The sequence below is a fragment of the Acinonyx jubatus genome, chromosome D4, assembly GCF_027475565.1.
Source record: "Acinonyx jubatus isolate Ajub_Pintada_27869175 chromosome D4, VMU_Ajub_asm_v1.0, whole genome shotgun sequence".
Lineage (NCBI taxonomy): Eukaryota > Metazoa > Chordata > Mammalia > Carnivora > Felidae > Acinonyx > Acinonyx jubatus.
The window spans coordinates 43,598,120-43,616,939 of NC_069391.1; the positions used below are offsets into that span (position 1 = coordinate 43,598,120).

General features: G+C 38.2%; 1 protein-coding gene across 3 annotated transcripts in view; it reads left to right on the plus strand.

The window, feature by feature from the left end:
• The first annotated feature begins 741 nt into the window (after window positions 1-741).
• Window positions 742-18,820, plus strand: part of PLAA (phospholipase A2 activating protein) — a 40,582-nt gene continuing 22,503 nt past the window's right edge. For 2 of the 3 annotated variants that reach the window (XM_015081328.3, XM_015081329.3), the window contains exons 1-4: window positions 742-890; window positions 6,469-6,662; window positions 17,131-17,231; window positions 17,322-17,442. In XM_015081328.3, coding sequence (XP_014936814.2) covers window positions 742-890; window positions 6,469-6,662; window positions 17,131-17,231; window positions 17,322-17,442 — 565 coding nt within the window. Of the gene's footprint in view, window positions 891-6,468; window positions 6,663-9,923; window positions 10,003-17,130; window positions 17,232-17,321; window positions 17,443-18,820 lie in introns of those variants that run through there. The other variant, XM_053205026.1, reaches the window with a different exon arrangement.

Consider the following 18,820-nt stretch of genomic DNA (forward strand, 5'->3'; position numbering starts at 1 on the left):
TTAATTTTTTAGAGTACCGAGAACCCAGCTTAGTATTAGGATTTAAGGCAAACGACTGTTTACAACTTGGTCCCAAACTCTGTCGTTTTAATTAAAAAACAATGTTTAACTTCCAAAAGTCTCAGGCGATTCCACAGAAGTTCTGGAAAAGTCGCAAAAGGGTTACCCTGACAAAACGTTCAGAACGATTTCTCTCAACCACAAGGGAGCGCGCAGCTCCTGAAATCAAATCTTAAAATATCCGGATTCGGCGCGCCTGCGATTCCCGCCCCACTGCGCATGGCATTGTGGGATTTGTAGTCCCAGCGCGCATCTCGTACTAAAATAAACTGTTCAGCCAGGACTCGGCAAGGACGCGGGCTCGAAAAGGATCCGGATTGGGGCGATCGGGCCCAACGGCCGGGCCCTGTTATCTCTTCCTCGGCGGATCGTCCAGGGCGCGGGAAGGAAACGAGCTTCAGCTCGGCCTTGCCCTCAGCAGTCGGGACGCACACGCTTTGCGTCATGGCGGGCTGAGACAGATGATGAATTCCGGTGTACATGTCAGGGTTGCTGTGTCACTCGGCCCTTTCGGCGTTTCCCTTCCCCGTCGCCCTTCCGCACCGGCTCTAGGGCTCTTCCGGTCCTCAACCGCCCCTCACCTGCAGGCCCCTCGCCCGCTGCGCCCCGGCGCACTCTGGCCTCTTCTGCGGACTGATCTCGCGCGGTGCCTGGGCCCCGGGTGCCGGACCGACAAGGGCCATGGCGAGCGGTGCCGCCAGGTACCGGCTGAGTTGCTCGCTCCCAGGCCACGAGCTGGATGTGCGGGGCCTGGTATGCAGCCTCTATCCGCCGGGGGCCTTTGTGTCCGTGTCCCGAGACCGCACCACCCGTCTCTGGGTCCCAAACAGGTGAGCGCTGCGAGTCCGTCTGTCCCCACCACCCACCCCTGGCAGTGTTGCAAGCTTCCTATTGCCGGTGGGACGAGAGGGCCCCTCCCCTGCTGTATCCTGTACTGTTCCCGGCCTTGCCTCCGGTCCGCGCTCCCTCACAGTTCTGAGAGCACTGGCACTCTGGGCGCACAGTGTTAGGAAACCTGTGAGATTTAGGTGGAAAGAGCACCGCTTTAGGATTACAGAGACATACATTCTTGTCCTAATTTTACCACTTAATGAGTGGGTGACCTTGGACGAAGCTCTTATCTTTTGGGCGATGATTTGCCATGTTTCTTTGAGATTTGAAAATTTACTGATGCCAGGTGCACCCCCCCCCCATTAGACATTGTGAAAACATCTGACATGTAATTGAAGTAAATCCGCTTCTTTCCCTAGAATGTGCTCTGTAATCTTCCCTCAAATTTAATTTTTGATAATTGCGTTGCAGAAAGTTGCATTTGGCACGTCTCCTTGTCCAAATAAGTTTCTTAGTCTGGGGTCTGTGGTGGGCTCGGATGGAGGGGATGAAAGTTTCAATATGTTTTATGGATGTGTGAGGATGTGCTGTTTTCTTGAAAGAAAGTCCATTGCCTTCAAAAGGTTGTCAGGTTAACCAAAAAGAGAAATTAAGAAACTGAAGGTTAAGCTCCAGTCCAAATCAAGTTCAAGGGGTCGGTCCTGATTTGGCTGGTTGTAACGGGAAATTTATGACCTGGAAGACAGATTTCAGTTCAGAAAGAGAAAATTTGAGGTGATCTACTTTGTTACGTAGTAACTCTCCCATTAGTATAGGTTTCACTCAGAGTTTGGGTAGCCATGCATAAATTCAGATGTTAACTCTTGGTTGAGTCTCTACTATTTGTTTAGATCCTGAAGAAAAAGAAAACAAAAACAAGTTCCCTCTTCTTACGGAGCTTTCTTACAGTCTGGGAGGGCTCATGGATCAGAAAAAAAAGTAAATAAAGAATTGCTCATTGGCATGTGTACTGTGAAAAAAACAAACAAGTATAGAATTGAATGGAGAGATGTTAAAGAAGGAAGCCTCTCTGATGAGGGTTTCAGTTTTGTTCGGTTTATTAAAGCTGACACCAAGATGGACCTAGTCATGGGAGCAAGGAATGAGAAGAGTTGAAATGAAAGAGATCTGTAGATGGTAGGAGGATCAAGCATAGATAGACACCCCGGATTAAGAAAGAGGCAAGTTCCTGTGTGCGGGAGGGAATGAGCTGTGAGGTCAGGAGCCAGAAGTTGCCTGGAGCCACATGCTATGGTAAGAGTTCTAGAAAGAGTGTAAGTAGAAGCCTTCAATGCGTTTCAGGCAGGGAGCAGCATGATTTGATTGACCTGTTGAGAAATACTGCTAGCTGCTGGTGGAGATTAGATTGCAAAGGGATAAATGTGGAAGTAGATCTGTTTGGAGGCTTTTGTTGTAGTGCAGCCAGTACATGATGGTAGACAGACTAGAAACGTTATAGAGCAAACTCCTATATTGAATTGGACGAGATAATCTCTGAAGGTCTCTTTTAATTCTAAGATTCTGTGATATTCCGAACCACTTAGTAACACTAATACATAAATTTATGTGTATTTGAGTGTAATTACTGATTAAGCTTGTCTCTTTAAAATTGAGTTCAGTAGAAGCACGTACCCAGCAGGATATAAACATTGCAGTCAGAAGTAACTAAAGGATGGCTGCTGTAATAGTTGAGTCTTGTCATTAAACTTTACGTGTTTTGTAGGACTGTGCCAGGTCCTAGAGTTTTTGCATTCATCAGAACTTCAGGGATTGGAGGCTGAAGTCATCTATTTGAAAAGTGTTGTGCTTTTTTCTTTTTAACTCATGTTGTTGTTTTTGGTTTTGTCTTCAAAATCATTCATGAATTTATTTAGCTAACACTGATTGAGAGCCAGCGTTGTGTCACACACAGGAATAGATAGTGGGTAATTATGAAGTAAGACTGTTTTACCTCTCATTTCCAACTGTTCAGAGTAGGGTATTTTATAGTCCCTGGGTGATGAGTCTCTTCTACATCCCAACTGAAGTGTCTAACGTACCCTTACTGTTATAAAAGTGTCCTCAAGGCTGACATCCTGACAATTTGTATGTCAATTTGTATTTGTATGACAATTTGTATGTCAAATTGTATGACAATTTGTATGGTATATTAATAAATGTAATGAAGTGCTGTAAATGTTTGTAGCCAGATAGGACATGAAAATTGTTTTCCCATGTACATTGTTGATAGAATTCTGGATCAAGGTGGTTAGTGTACAGATGGATTGGGGATGATGGAATTTAATTTAGTTTTAGGGAAGCAAAATAGTTCTCTTCCAAGGTGCACTAAACCAGATACCTTGTCTTTCACAAAAGCCCATTGAAAACCCAGAGGCTCTCTCAGCCTTCTGAAGACCTTTCAGAATGGAGACATTATTCTTTGATTGTACATTGAACTGTACCAGTCAACATGTGATTGTTTCAGACTGCTTCAGGCCTCCCTAAGCCCACTTCAAGTTAAACTGGATTTCTTATCTGTCGTGGACTATTGTTTTACCTTTGGAAAACTACCCACATTTGAAAGATGCAACTTCACATTTAATGTGATGTGTTAACTCTTGCCTGTCCATGCCAAGGGTTAAATGATTTCTCCCTCCTGTAAACTCTCAGCACTTTGTGTCCAAAGTCAATAGTTCTATGGAGTTTGTTAAGAAATCAGAGACATTCCCTTCCCAACCCCCATTTCCTTTTCTTGGAGTTAAAATTGTTACCTCTTTTAACTGCTTATTTTTGTATGTTCCTTCCATGTGTATGTATAAAGTGCTTTATTGCTATTTTTATTTTTTTAATATTTTAGGCATTTTCTGTTCTTGCTGCAGAATATTGGACTTTAGCTCTCCCCCAGCTTATGCATCTTTTCTATGCTCCGCCCCTTATAGTTGAACTTAATTTAGATGAAATCAGTATAATTTTTAAGTTTTTGTTTACTTATTTAATTGAGAGCGAGAGTGCGCACAGCATGTATGGGCAGGGGAGGAGCAAAGAGAGAATTCCAGGCAGGCTCCATGCCTTATATGGGACTTGAACTCACAGAACATTTGACCTGAGCTGAAACCAAGAGTCCGCAGCTTAATGGATTGTGCCACCCAGACACCCCTAGACGAAATCAGTATTTTATGACTGCACAGGCTCTACTTACACTGCTGTGGAATAAACTATGATAACTCTTCCTCAGCAGTTTTATGATCTCCCTGTAGCTAATGAGTATCCTGTTTGGGGCTTTCATTCACTTCATTTTTTATGTATTTCTCACAAATTCAACTTCATATTCTTTGCTAGTTGTCTAAATCTCTTCTCAAGACCTGTAGACATACTGGATATTTTACAGTTTCATCTTCCTGGGGGTGAAAACTTTCTGACCTGGTCTGTCTGCCCCTGGGGCACACAGATCCTGAGATCTCCCTTCATTGTGTTCTTCACAGTTTCTTCTCTTGGGCCTCTTGTGTTGGATCTGTTATCTGTATCATTTTACTTTCTTAGTTTTCTTCCTTGATGCCTTTTTGGAGCATATCCTCCAGGAGCTTCCTGAAATACAGTACACTGATGATAAATGTACTAAGATAGTGAAAGTCTGAAAATGATTTTATTCTGCCTTGCTACTTGAATAATAATTTAAATGTTTGTAGCACTGTAATTCCCAAATAATTTTCCTTCAGAATTAAGAAGCTATTGCTCCATTGTATTCTAGCCTCCAATGTGTATTTTTTTTTTAATGTTTACTTTTTTTTATTTGAGAGAGCACCAGCAGGTGAGGGGGGGAGGGGCAAATGGAGAGGAAGAGAGAGAATCCCAAGCAGGAGCCCACCAACACAGGTCTCGGTCCCACAATCCTGGGATCATGTCCTGAGTCAGACATTCAACTGACTGAGCCACCCAGGTGCCCCAGCCTTTACTGTTAAATTTGACAAGTCTGAAGCCATTCTGTTTCTTGAGCTATTATTTTTTTTCTCTCTGGAAGGCAGTCTGTATTTAGGCACCCCTAAAAAGTTTTAAAAAACACACAACAAAATAAAGTGGACAAGTTAAAAAAAAGCTACTGCCAAATACCTTCCTTTGAAGATTTTTCATATGATTCATCTTGCAACTGATTCTGAAGATTTTCAATAGTGTTCCTTTTCCTAATTCCTACCTTTCTTGGTCCCCATTTCTAGAGGTACATAGTGCTGCTAATATTCTTCAGCTTTTTAGGGATTCATTGGTAGATTGGTCCTCTACTTTCCCTGATGCCTACTTAGAACTCAGTTTTCTCAGGGTGTCTGGGTGGCTGAGTTGGTTACATGTCCGACTCTTGGTTTCAGTTTAGGTCATGATCTCAGGGTTGGTGAGTTCAAGCCCTGCATCAGGCTCAGTGCGGACAGCAAGGAACCTCCTTGGGATTCTCTCTCCCTCTCTCTCTGCCCCTCCCCTGCTATTGCACTCTTTCTCTCAAAATAAATAAATAAACATTAAAAAAACCCCTCAATTTTCTCAGGTATTCTATATCCTTTATTATTTTTCAATCAGCTTTGAGTGTTCAAAGTTGTGTTCCTGTTTCTTTTTCTTCTTATTCTCCCTGGCCTTGTGGGTTTATGCCTTTCTTCGAAATGTGTATGGATGTGTGTTTATCTTGAAGTCTTATCTCTTCATGTGCACTTGTCCTGTCTCCTTCTACTACATTGCAAACTTTTTAATTTAGCTTGAATCGGGGATATAATTCTCTCAGGAGTTAACTTACTGCCTTCCACATAGTACATTGCAATGTGTTGTTTGACTTGTTATATATATAAGGCAGTGATGCTGAGTGATGTGTGTAACAAATTGATAATCTTTCTAAATGCAAGGCAGTTATTAGTATGCTGTGTCCCTAGAGCATTCATTTATATATCCCTGTATTCCATTAGTTTGCATATGGAGAATGATTGGTACTCTAGCGATTTAGATAGATATACTCTACTAATGGGTATTAAGTTAGTGTTTCATAGTATGAAAATATCCTCACTGTGTTTGAGACTTATTGATAGTGTACTTCATTATCTTAATTGTATGAATGTTTCACTTCACCAGGGATTTCTGAGGGTAACAGTCACAGATGAATAGAAATGAAGACGGAGCGTGAGAAAAAGCCACTTGCGATACTTGTTTCCCTCCCTTTCCTTCCTTATTCTTTCTGTTAATTAATATACTCTTATCAATGAAACGCTAATTAAACTTTTTCTAATCTGATGTGAATCTCAATAGTAGCTAATAAAATTAGATATTTAATATTTAAGTTAAAATAATAGATTCTTGGGGCACCTGGCTGGGTCACTCAGGAGAGCATGCGACTCTTGATCTCAGGGTTGCGAGTTTGTGTGTAGAAATTACTTAAAAACCAAACAAAACAAAACCAATAGATTCTTAAGGTAGCAGACACTCTAACGTTCAACCCGTATACTAAAAGAAAATGAGTACTTTGATACTCATGTCCTATGGTAAGTCAGGGGACAAATGTGTATCTTATTCATTACAATGTCTTTCCAGTCCTAACAGGGGCTTTACAGAAATGCACTGTATGAGTGGCCACTCCAATTTTGTATCTTGTGTATGCATCATACCTTCAAGTGATATGTACCCTCATGGACTAATTGCCACTGGAGGAAATGACCACAATATTTGTATTTTCTCACTGGAAAGTCCAGCACCACTTTATATACTAAAAGGTCACAAAAATACTGGTGAGTATAATGCTTTGATTTTTTTCTATTTGAAGAAGTTTCATCCTTTTGAAAATAAAATTCATATATCTGCATTCCATACTATTAATTATGTTTGTTTTACCTATGGCTATGACTTATAGTGAAAACCTTTTAGGATCATCATTGTTCTGTAAATTCTATTCCAGAGTTATTGTTATCATCAGTAAAGGTTGACATGCTTATATATGTAAATAATACAGTGTTCTGTTATAAAAGGAAGAAGCTGTATAATTTTAATACACCTTGTGGTTTTCGTTTTCAACTATTTTGTGCAAGGAATTAATTTACTCAGGAAGACTAAGAGTATTTTTTCATCTTATGGTTGTTATATCTGTATTTATGCAGTAAATTGAAGACCCAGAACAAATGTGTTTAGGACCTTGGTATCATAACCGAAGAGTATTTAATACTTTTTAATATTGTTTTCTATGGTTTACGTATATTTCTGATTATCTGATATTCCTGGATTTGTGTGTGGTTTAATTGCTCTTTATTATAAAATGATATGCTTAATCAATGCAGTGTGTATACCTATTTTTTTATGTATCTGGATCTGTAAGCAAGTAGTATGCCCCATAAACACTTGAAAATTCCTTTGAAAAATTTTGTAAAATGAATTGTGTGTATATATGTGAAATCTTTAATCCTGAGTGATACAGACTTTTTTTTAACTTCATTGAGGAAGTCTTGAAATGTATACAATGGTAGAGATACAGTATTTTGTAATGAGTTATGTATAAATATATATATTTAAAGGAATGACAATCTTTTGCACCGGTGTATTTACATAGCTTCAAGGATTATCAACACATGGCCTATCTTCTTTCATCTCCCCAGTCTTTTACAATGTTATTTTAAAGGAAATTTCCAATATACTGTTTCATTTGTAAATACTTTAATATGTAACTCTAAAACAGGGTTTGGCAAACTTTTCTGTAAAGGGCCAGATAGTAAATATTTTAGGCTTTGCAGGCCATCTGGTCACTTTTACAACTATTCAAGTCTGCCGATGTAAAGAAAAGTAGCCATTGACAATAAAATGAATGAGCCTATCTGTATTTCAATAAACAACTATTTATGGACACTGAAATTTGAATGTCAAAATTTTCACATATCAGGAAATATCTTTTAATTTTTCCCCCCAATTACTTAAAAATGTAAAAACAATTCTTAGTTTGTGCAGTATACAAAAACAGGTGGCCCACAGGCCATAGTTTGCTGATCCCTCTAAAAGATATATTTTTTTTAATCATCATTACACCTAAAACAAAACAAAACCTAATTGCTTATTATCAAATATCCGATGAAGGTTCAAATTATACCCAATTGTTTCTTAAATGTTTTTTTACAGTTTGCTTGAACTGTGACCCAGCTAAGGTCCGTATGTCTTTTAATCTATGGGTTTCTTTCCCCCTTTCCCCCCCACCTCCCTATTTGAAACCAGCTTATTTAACCTGTAGGATTTCCTACTGCCTGAATTTTGCTGATTAAACCCTCATTGTTTCCCTTAACATGTTCCTCAATCCCCTATATGTCTTAGGAGGTATTAGTCAGATCTAGAAACTTAATCAGATTCAGGCTCAAGTTCTTGGCAAGTACCTGTTATAGGTAGTATTGTGTACTTTCTGTTGTAGCACATTAAGAAGCACTTAATAACTCTTTGTGATGTAAATTAGTGGGTTCAAATGTTGATCACTTATTCATTATAAAATTACTAGCTGTCTTGTATGTGATGGTTTTTAGCATGTAGTGATGAGCACACACAGATCCAGTATTTCATTAAGATTTGAAAAATCATTATACTCTAACTCTACCTTTTTTTTTTTTTTGCCTTTAATAGCTAGCATTTTTTTACTATATAATTTTCTGACATTGCTTTTTTTTTCCCCCCCTGTCAATTCGTTGGTTACGTGTGAGACTTTTGTACAGGGAAGATAGGGTAAATGCTTGCCATGTCTCCTCTCCTACCTCTTTTACCAAGTTTCAGAATGAGTTAGCTTCCTGTTTCTTTTTCATTCTCAAATTGTCCCATATTTGGCCATATTGGAAACCTCTTTAAATTGGCCCCTGTGGCCTTTTGATAAAACCTTTAGCAGTTTTCTTTGCTTTTGGTACTATAGAATGTTACAGGTTCACTTTATGTATACCTTGTTCTAGACCTGGAATCAGCTATTTCTCCAAGAAGCCCCGTGTTTTTTGCTTTTGTTTTTTTAGTGGGAAATAATAACTGGAAATCTGAGTTTTGATTGTAATGGTGCTCAACAGGATTTTTTAACTTAATGTTGCTTTATAATTCTATAAAACATAAATAGTTTCAAAGGAAAAACAAGTCACCAAGATATATTCAAAGAAGTCTAGATTCATTCCATATTGGCTTCTTGCACCGTCCCTTTCCTTATATTTATTAACTTTGTTCTTTTTAAAAATAATAGAGCAGATATGGATGTAGATTTATATTGCCCCTTTCTTAGGTAAAAGGTAACATACTGTATGCAATTTTCTGCCCTTCCTATTTTTGCTTGATAACATTACCACTTTGGAGATCTCTTTATTATACTATATAGAAGCCTTCTCCATTCGTGTTTACGATGGCATTATAATTCATTGTTTAGCTAGCTGTACTATGACTATTCTAGCTTATTTAGCGAGTCCCCTATTGATGGACATCTGAGTTTTCAATCTTTTGCTAGTACAGATAGTACCATAATAAATGGCTCCGTGCCTCTGTCATTTTGTTAGTTTGGAAATGTCATTTAGGCATAATACTCATTTCTGGATCAAAAGGTAAATGGATATGTAATTTTGTTAGGTATTTCTGAGTCGCTTGATTAAGTGTTGTAACTTGTTTTTGCATTTCAAGCAGCAACATGAGTCCCTGTTTCCCTTACCAATGGTGTATGTTGTCAGATTTTTAGATTGTTGCCAAAATAATAAATGAAAAGTGATGTTTTAGTATAGGGGAAATTTGCATCTCTGTTATTACGGAGGGGGACATCTTCATAGAAGGAAGGGATTTTTACCCTTTTTTTCCTGTGAACTATATTAAAAATTGCCCATTTAATATTGGGTTACTGGCCATTTTTGAAGCTCTTGATTAGAGTTATTAACCCTTTCATACAAATTACAAATTTTTTCCCATTTTGTTAACTTTTTTTACTTTGCACATTTTTTTTTTGTAATGCAAAAGTCAATTTTTATATAATCTTATTTGTCTTGATCTTTTAAGGTATCATATGATCTCATAGAAATCTATGTAAAAATACTGCTTCAATTTTGGAGGGTATTTTTTCTGCCTGATTCATTTCTACTTTGTTATAAGGTAATCTTTTGTTATTTTGTTAGTTTCCTTGGTGGTTTAGAGGCCAAATGTCATGTGCTTTTTTTTTCTTCCTGGCATACCATACATACCATGTTAGTGAGTATAGCTGAAAAAATTAATGATTGACATTCTTATGTCATTTTTGTTCAGCTTTCTAGACCGTTTTATTTTCTAAATAGTAAAGTAGTACTATTCTTTAGTTGATATTATACATATAACACTTCCCCATTTCATTATAACTTGCGATTCTAGGTAATTTTATGTTGCATTATTTGGTATCGTGGGCTTTTTTCCCCTACCTATTCAAAGCTAAATGCTTCCTTATGCTTATTGAAAGAGATTTATTTTTTTTATTCATTATTTCTGCCTGATCTTGAAAGAAATTTAAAAAAAAAGAAATTTTCTGTGCTTTCTGAAACGTTTCTCTTGAATTATATGTTACACTGATCTCTGAGAGAATATGAAGAGCTTTCCCAATTACAACTATCAAGGAGAAACATTTAAAAGAAGAAAATTGGAATTGGTAGCTAAATCTCCTTATGAGAGAACCTCCTGTACCCAAAGATTTAAAAACTGGAACTTATTTTCTAAATCCAGCTTGATTCGCTATTATCCATTAGGAAATATGGTGTAAGTTTTTGGAGGTAAGTTGTTATTATCTGGAAAATGAGGTTATCCAAAAGAAAAAATTTTTCACAAATTAACCATATCCTGAAAACTTAGGGTTTTCTGTTTTTGGACTTATACATGAATAATTTATTAATTAATATAAGCATCAAATGTTGAATTTACTGCCTTTTTGAGCATTTGAGTTTAAAGAACAACTGATGATACATAACCTTTTTTTTTTTTTAATGTTTATTTATTTTTGAGAGGGAGGGAGACAGAGTGCAGGTGGGAGAGGGGCAGAGAGAGAGGGAGACACAGAATCTGAAGCAGGCTCCAGGCTCTGAGCTGCCAGCACAGAGCCCGTCGTGGGGCTCAAACTCACCAACCGTAGATCATGATCTGAGCGGAAGTTGGACACTTAACTGACTGAGCCACCCAGGCGCCCCATGATACATAAGCTTTAAGTTGATTTTTAAAAATTTATAATAATTTGAAAAGCAACTTTTCATATGAATGGAAAAAATTCAGTTTGACTTCTGTATTCAAATATAGTAATTGTATTTTTATTTGTGTAGTAATCTCTTTCAATCTTTGTCCCTATGACTAAGAATGGGTAATAGATCCACAGAAGATATTTTCTATTCTAATTGCCAAGACTATTTCCTGACTATCTAGTTTTTTTTTTCATTTTAAAGATTAAAATCCTTTCATTTCTCTGAACTTTAGTTTCCTCATCTGTTAAATAGGAATAACAATAGCGTTTAGTTCCTGGAGTTCTTGTGGAGTGTAATGCACTTTTTACAGTGTCTGGCACATGGTAAGGACCCTGTATCTCCTAGTTGTTATTGCTAAAGGTTTCTGCTTCTTTGCAGAAGCCCAACACCAGCACCTGTTCACAGCTTTATATTTTACATACTAATTTTCTCTTCCTTTTGCCCTACTTTATTTTCCACTTATTTTTAATTTTTACCTTATTATTATGTATATATTTATGAAAATCACAATTTTTTCTGGAACAGAGTAGGTAACAAAATTTGGGGAATGTTTGTTTGAATATAGTCAATGCATATGTAGTTTTTAAATTATATTCTTATCGAGGAAAAAAATTTTTCCTAAAGTTAATGGCCCCTTTTTTTCCATTTCCATAATTTTCTGAGTAACTGTAGCTGATATTTTACAAGTGTTGCAGGAAGTCTCCTAAATGCCTATTACATTTTTTAAATATTCTAACATAATGAGTGAGAACATGTTACGGTATAGTAACAAACACTTCCCTGATCTCAGTGGCATGACACAAAAGTCCTTCTCACTCACTGTACATATTCATCATGGATTAGTGAGGGGAATCTGCTCATCAGAGTCTCTCAGGGACCCAGGCTGATGGGGGCTTTCTCTCTACCTGTGCTGCAGTGGTTGGTTGCAGCAGTGACAGGGCAATGTGATTAATAATGCACTGACTGTTAAAAGCATATACCTGAAAGTGTCAGCCACCATTCAGACTCTTGACTAATGCATGGATCATTTGGCTGTGCCTAATGTCATGCACTAAAAGGGCGAGCCACCAACCACAGTCTGCCTCTGGTTATCAGTTATTCAGCTTGCTCTCCCTTGTGCAGGCAGAACATACCCACTTCTCTCTCCATGTCAGACAAGCCAAAGTTACACTTGGAACCACAAGCCCAAAGTTAAGAATCCCTGGGTGACAGGTGGTATTTTAAACATCAGGGAGGTGATGCTCAGGTGTTCCGACATCAAGTCCCAATATAGTTCTTAAAGTCAGAGGTGTGTGGACTACAAACATACGTTCCCTGTCATCCATTCACCCAGTATACAGTTGTGGAGCTGTAGGGTAATCAGAGCAAACACCGCCATTCAGGAGAAGGAACAGTGCAAGACAATGGTTCCTAATATGTAGTCATTCTGACATCTAGACGGGTGTCTGTTTTCAAGGACCTGCCTGCTCGGAGAGTGGAGAGATTTTTGTGATCTGTTCCCGTTGGTCTCTAAAAGGGGTTTCCCCAGTACATTATTCTTTGTAGCTCCACTTTGGCCCTCTGGCATACTCTTTCCTTTCTGTTACTCTCCTTGGTCACCTTGATATATACCCTCCTTGGAGACTAAGCAATATTCTCAGCTCTCCTTCTGCCTATGGGAGTTGGGTGCACAGGGTCATTTTTGTCTTGAAAGGTCATAGACTTTATATTTTTAGTTCTTGGCAATACAACTCTCTTGGTAGTCTTATTACTTATTTGATTCCAGTCAGACCTCTGTGTCAGTAGCCATACCCTCAACTGTAGACTGGATTTGCTGTATTTCTCTCCCTCTCTCCTTTCCTCTTTTCCTACCTGCGTTTTTAGATTTTACTACTGAAGCTTTGAGCCTATCCGACCTCAGTGGGAAAGCTGCATGCTCAGATTCTTTTCCCTGAGCCATTTGCCCAGTTGAAGGCATTTATTTTCATGGTTAACAACCTAATTTGCTTTGCTTTGAATATACTTAAAATCCATTTAGACAGGGAGTTTGGGTGGCTCACTTGGTTGAGTGCCTGACTTCGGCTCAGGTTATGATCTTGCATTTGTGGGTTTGAACCCTGCATTGGGCCCTGTACTGACAGCTCAGAGCCTGGAGCCTGCTTCCGAGTCTATATCTCCCTCTCTCTGCCCCTCCCCTGCTCATGCTCTTGTCTCTCTCTGTCTCTCAAAAAATAAAATAAAGATGTTAAAAAAAAATAAAGAAATTTTGGCACTGTGCATGCTAGCCACGTTTTTTATTTGTCCCTGTTGCATGACTGAGTTTCAGTTGTCCTTTGCAGCTAAAACACCTTCTCAGGTTCATATTTTATCATTTAGGGTTGGAAAGCAATTGGCTTCAGTTTCTGAACTCCATTCCTTCTTGACAACCAGCCACTTCTTTATCTCATTGCATTCTTTTATTTATTTATGTATTTATTTATTTATTTAGAGAGCATGTGTGTGTATGTGTGCGTGCGTGTATGCATGCACATACATGAGCAAGAGAGAGGGAGAAAGAGGATCCCAAGCAGGCTCCACATTTTCAGCACAGAACCTGATGTGGGGCTCAATCCCACAAACTGTAAGATCATGATCTGAGCCGAGTTCAAGAGTCGGACGCTGACTGAGCCACCCAGGTGCCCCTCATTCTGTTCTTTTCGTACTTAGTCAGATGTAGCTGATAGTAACTGACAGCTTATCACTGCAGTACCATTTTCCATCCTCTTTCTTTAGAGCTACAAGTTTATTATGTCTTCGATTTTTGCCGGCTGCAGTTTTACAAAATGTTCTACTGCATAAGGATTACCAAACTTCCATTCTCTGTTGCAATGTCCTCCCCACCAGCTGCCCATTAAGCTAATGCCATTTTTAGATTTTTGTTTTAGCAGTGTCTCATTTGTGCTACCGATTTTTGAATCAGGTAGGCTAGTTGACATTGTGGTAACAGACAACTCCAGAATTTCAGGAGTTTGGCACAATAAAAGTTTGCTTTGCTTCTTACAGATCTAGTGCAGTACAGCAGGGGGCTCTGCTCCTCATAATCACTCAGGGATCTGGGATGACAGAGGTTTCATCTCATGTGCTTTCAGAGACAGTGGAGCAGTGGGAGGGAACATGGCTTAACTATGCACCTGTCCTTAAAGCTTCTCCTGTTAAATAACATTTCCCTCATTTTTCAATGCCAGAACAAGTCATGTGGCTTGCCTAAAGCCAAAAGAACTGGGGAAGTTCAATATTACCATTTGTTGAGAAGATAAAGAGCAGAAAATATTTGATGAATATCACTAATGGCTACCATGCACACCACAATATTTACCTGTTCCATGTTTTTCCTGCAAACTTTCCTCTTCAAGTCTACTGTTGGATTGAGGCTCTGGGCTGATGTTAACACTGGATTCCCCTTTGACAATAGATTTCCTAGAGAGAATTCCCATATTTTTGTCATTCTTTTTTTTTTAATGTTCATTTATTTTTGAGACACACAAAGACACAGCATGAGCGGGGGAGGGAGACACAGAATCGGAAGCAGGCTCCAGGCTCTGAGCTGTCACCACAAAGTCCAACGCAGGGCTCAAACTCGTCAACCACGAGATCATGACCGGAGTGGAAGTCAGATGCTCAACAGACTGAGCTACCCCTGTGCCCCTATTTTTGTCCTTCTTAACTTACTTTTTCATTTTGGTGTATTAAGCTTCTTAAGAAAGCTGTTACAGGGACTAAATGTATTTTATATTTGTATATTAGAAAATGTCTTTATCCTTACATTTGATTGTTAATTTGGGTGGATATAAAATCCTGTATTAAAACCATTTAATCTCTGAATTTTGAAGGCATTTCTCTATTGCCTTTTAGTGTATTGTGTTAACTGAAAAGTTTGATGCTGTTCTCATTTCCCATCTTCTCTGTGGGACACATGCCTGGTCCTTGTAAGCTTTTAGGATCTTCTCTATTTCTGATGTTAGAAAATATTTCACAGTGCATCTCTGTCTCTGCTTTTGAAAGTGACTTTCATTTGGCTCTTTTGTGGGTTCATTCAATCCAGACATTCATGTTCTTCACTTTTGGGAATGTTTCTTGTACTATTCTTTGTCTTATCTGTCCTGCCCACCCCCCCCCCCCCATTTTTTTTCTTTCTGGAATCCCTATTTGTTGGATATTGAACGTTGTGAAATTATTTTCTAACTTTTTAAACTTTTTTATTTTTTGAGTCTGTCTCTTTGGTCTAATTCTCAGGAGAGACTTTTTTTTTCTAGTGCTATTTGATTTTGGTTTGATTCTTCTACTTTTAGTTTTTATTTTTCTTGTTCTCTCAATAGGTCTTCTTATGTAATATCTTACCTATTTGCAAATATTATGTGACTATTAAAGTTTTATGGGGTGTTTGTTTGTTTGTTTGTTTGTTTTTTGGCTTCCTGAAATTAGGTTTGTTTCTTCTGGCCTGCCTAACCCTTTGCCTTTTATTTTTGTGTTGCTTTGTTTGGATTTTTCTCTTTCCCTTTGGAGACTTTTATAAAATGGTTGTTGATATTAAACTGGCTGCTCATATTTAAGAATAAGGTATAAAGAAGTTGAAAATTTTTTAGCTAATGTACATGAAGCTTGGTGATTGGTGGGCTTCATTAGAAGGTGATCTGGAGGTGGTCTGACCTTTTAGGTGGGAAACCCTCTCACATTTCCTTATCTGAAGTTCTTTAGCATTATTAAGACTTCTAGAGCAGAATTTTCCTCCCTCTTGCCTGGGCAGTGGGGAATATATGCCTGTCTGCTGGTATTGTGGGAGAAAGGAACGACATAACTACCACATTTCAGCATGTAGATTTTCCATTTATTTCCCTTGTGTTTCACAGGGCTTCTTATTCCAGACTTTTATTTTACCTGACTGCCTGAATCTGTAAACTGTGCTTCAGTTCCTCCAGAGAATAAACCTCCCATTGCCTGCAGCTGGTGAGGATGTACTTTCCTGACACTGGAGGCTGCTAGGAGAGATCTAGCATTTCAAGTTCTCTGCCTAGCTCCATTCTCCATCGAACCTAGTGGCTGGACATTGAGTCTCATAAGAGTTCCTTGGGGGAGTCGCTCAATTCTTATCTCTCTCTGTGGGTGTTTAACTTATAACCTCCTTCATTTTGCTATGTCAGTGACAGTGTTTTCTGTCTTCTTTGTCCTTGTAGATTAATACCATTATAGCTTTACTGTGAACAATCTGCCATTTTTAATCAGAACTGTATCTTTTTGAGGGTGCCTGGCTGGCTCAGTCTGTTAAGCATTCAACTCTTGATATCAAGCTCAGATCATGATCTCATTGTTTGAGAGTTGTAGCCCCACAACAGGCTCTGGGCTGGTGGTGCAGAGCCTGCTTGGGATTCTGTCTCTCCTTCTCTCTGCCCTTCCCCTGCTTGTGTGTATACATGCGTTCTCTCTCTCTCTCTCTCTCTCTCTCTCTCAAAATAAATAAATAAACTTTAAAAAAAAGGAACTCTGTCTTTTTTGTTTCTGTGTTTTTAAATAATTCTTCACATGTTTAATTTTTAGCTTGCATGATTTTACATTAAGATAATAAGATATTTAATTACCTATTCTGTTATTGTTGAACATTTAGCTGAACTCTACTGGGTTTTTTCTTCTTTTCTTTTTGTCATTTTAACTAAATATCTATATAAACAGCATTTCAAAATCACTTGCATTATCTTTCTATTTAGTGTTTTATAACCAGAAGGCATTGTGCAACCCATTTGATCCTGCTCCCTCACTTTACAGATAAGGAATGTGAGTTATCCCATGGTCAGACAATTCCTAAGTGGCACAGCTAGGCCTTGCACCCAGGCATTCTGGCTTAGCATCCGTGCTCTTGACCATTGCACTCTACATCTCCATGGAATTAACCCTTAACTGGCCAAGTTACTGTTAGTTCACAAAGTGTTTTTAAAATTGCAATGCTTTAATAACTAGCAAGGTCGAACATTTTTCTATATGACGATGTGTTAACTAATGCCTTGTTTCCCTTTAGTTTGCAGTCTTTCATCTGGAAAATTTGGGACATTACTTAGTGGCTCATGGGATACCACTGCTAAAGTGTGGCTGAATGACAAGTGCATGATGACCTTACAGGTACAGTAGTAGTTCTGTGTGAATGTTCTAGATAATAATTAAATATGATCATTCTGTGGCAACTTAATTTAATTCCCATTTAACTCACAGGGTCATACAGCTGCAGTATGGGCGGTAAAGATCTTACCTGAACAGGGCTTAATGTTAACTGGATCAGCAGACAAGACTATTAAGCTGTGGAAAGCTGGAAGATGCGAGAGGACTTTTTCAGGTAAGATCGGAGTAGACAACTTTTATAATAAATCTCTTCATATTCACTCAGATGGTGTTTTCTCAAAAGTTTAGAAGCTTGAAAATGGTATTCAAAAACCATCAGTGTATAGTATAGAACATTGGGGTAAATGTAACTTTCTGACAATATTTAAAATCTTTTTAAAAGATATAATGAAACTTCTCATAAAACATCCAGATGTGGACTAATACATGGCCACTTGAACTTATAACATGGTTTGCAATTGTTTTTGGCTGTCATTTTAACAAGTTTAGCCTGAAACTTCCAAGCATAAGCCTGGTGACTTGATGGTGGCTCAGTATTATTAACTTTATATATGGAGGAAAGCATCATGAGTATTTTATGAATACTGAAGTACATTATTTAGTAATAACAAATTTAAACATATGTTGTGGTTTTAGGGGGGTAGTCTTTTTGAACCTTACCTATTAAATAGCTCCTACACTGAGGCATGTGCTAATACTACTATTGATGATTTATTTGTGGTGCACTTAAATTTTTTTTAAGTTGTGTTCATTTAAGTAATATCTACATCTAGCATAGGACTTCAACTCCTGACCCACAATCCAGAGTCACATGCTGTTTGTCTGACTGAGCCAGCCAGGCACCCCTTTGGTATACATTTTTACGTTGTTTTTCTTCTCTTTTATTTTCTCTTTTGAAGTTGATCACTACTCCGGATAATACTGCAAAAGTCCCTTATGAAGATAAAACTATTTGTAGATGGACGAGTTATAACTAAGCATCCCTATGTTACATACAATATATGTTATCAAGTTGTCATTAATCCTTGATAGCTAATCTAAATCAGCAAATACTGAGCATGGGAAATTTTTTAAGTTTTTGTTTATTTGAGAGAGAGCAGGTACATGTGCACTTGAGGGAGGGAAGAAAGAGAGAGAGAGAGAGAGAGAGACAGAGAGAGAGAAAGAGAGAGAGAATCCCAAGCAGGCTCCACGCTGTCAGCTCAGAGCCCAATGTGGAGCTCAGTCACACAAACCATAGATTGTGACCTGAGCCAAAATCAAGAGGAGGTTGCTTAGGCAACTGAGCCACTCAGGCACCCCAAGCATGGGAAATTCTTTGATTCCTGATCTCCTTTATTAGAGAATATTCTGTCCTTGAAAAAAAATGTATCTTCTGTACTGCCTCAAGTAATATTGAAAGAAATTGAATTTTATGAAGGTTTAAAAAACATTTTACATCCTTTGATTAATGGAATATAGATGTTTTTCCAAGTACATAATTAAGAATATAATATAAGAAGTTTATTCCATAAAATCTTTCCTTTAAAAAACAAATCATTGAGGGGCGCCTGGGTGGCTCAGTCGGTTGAGTATCTGACTTCAGCTCAGGT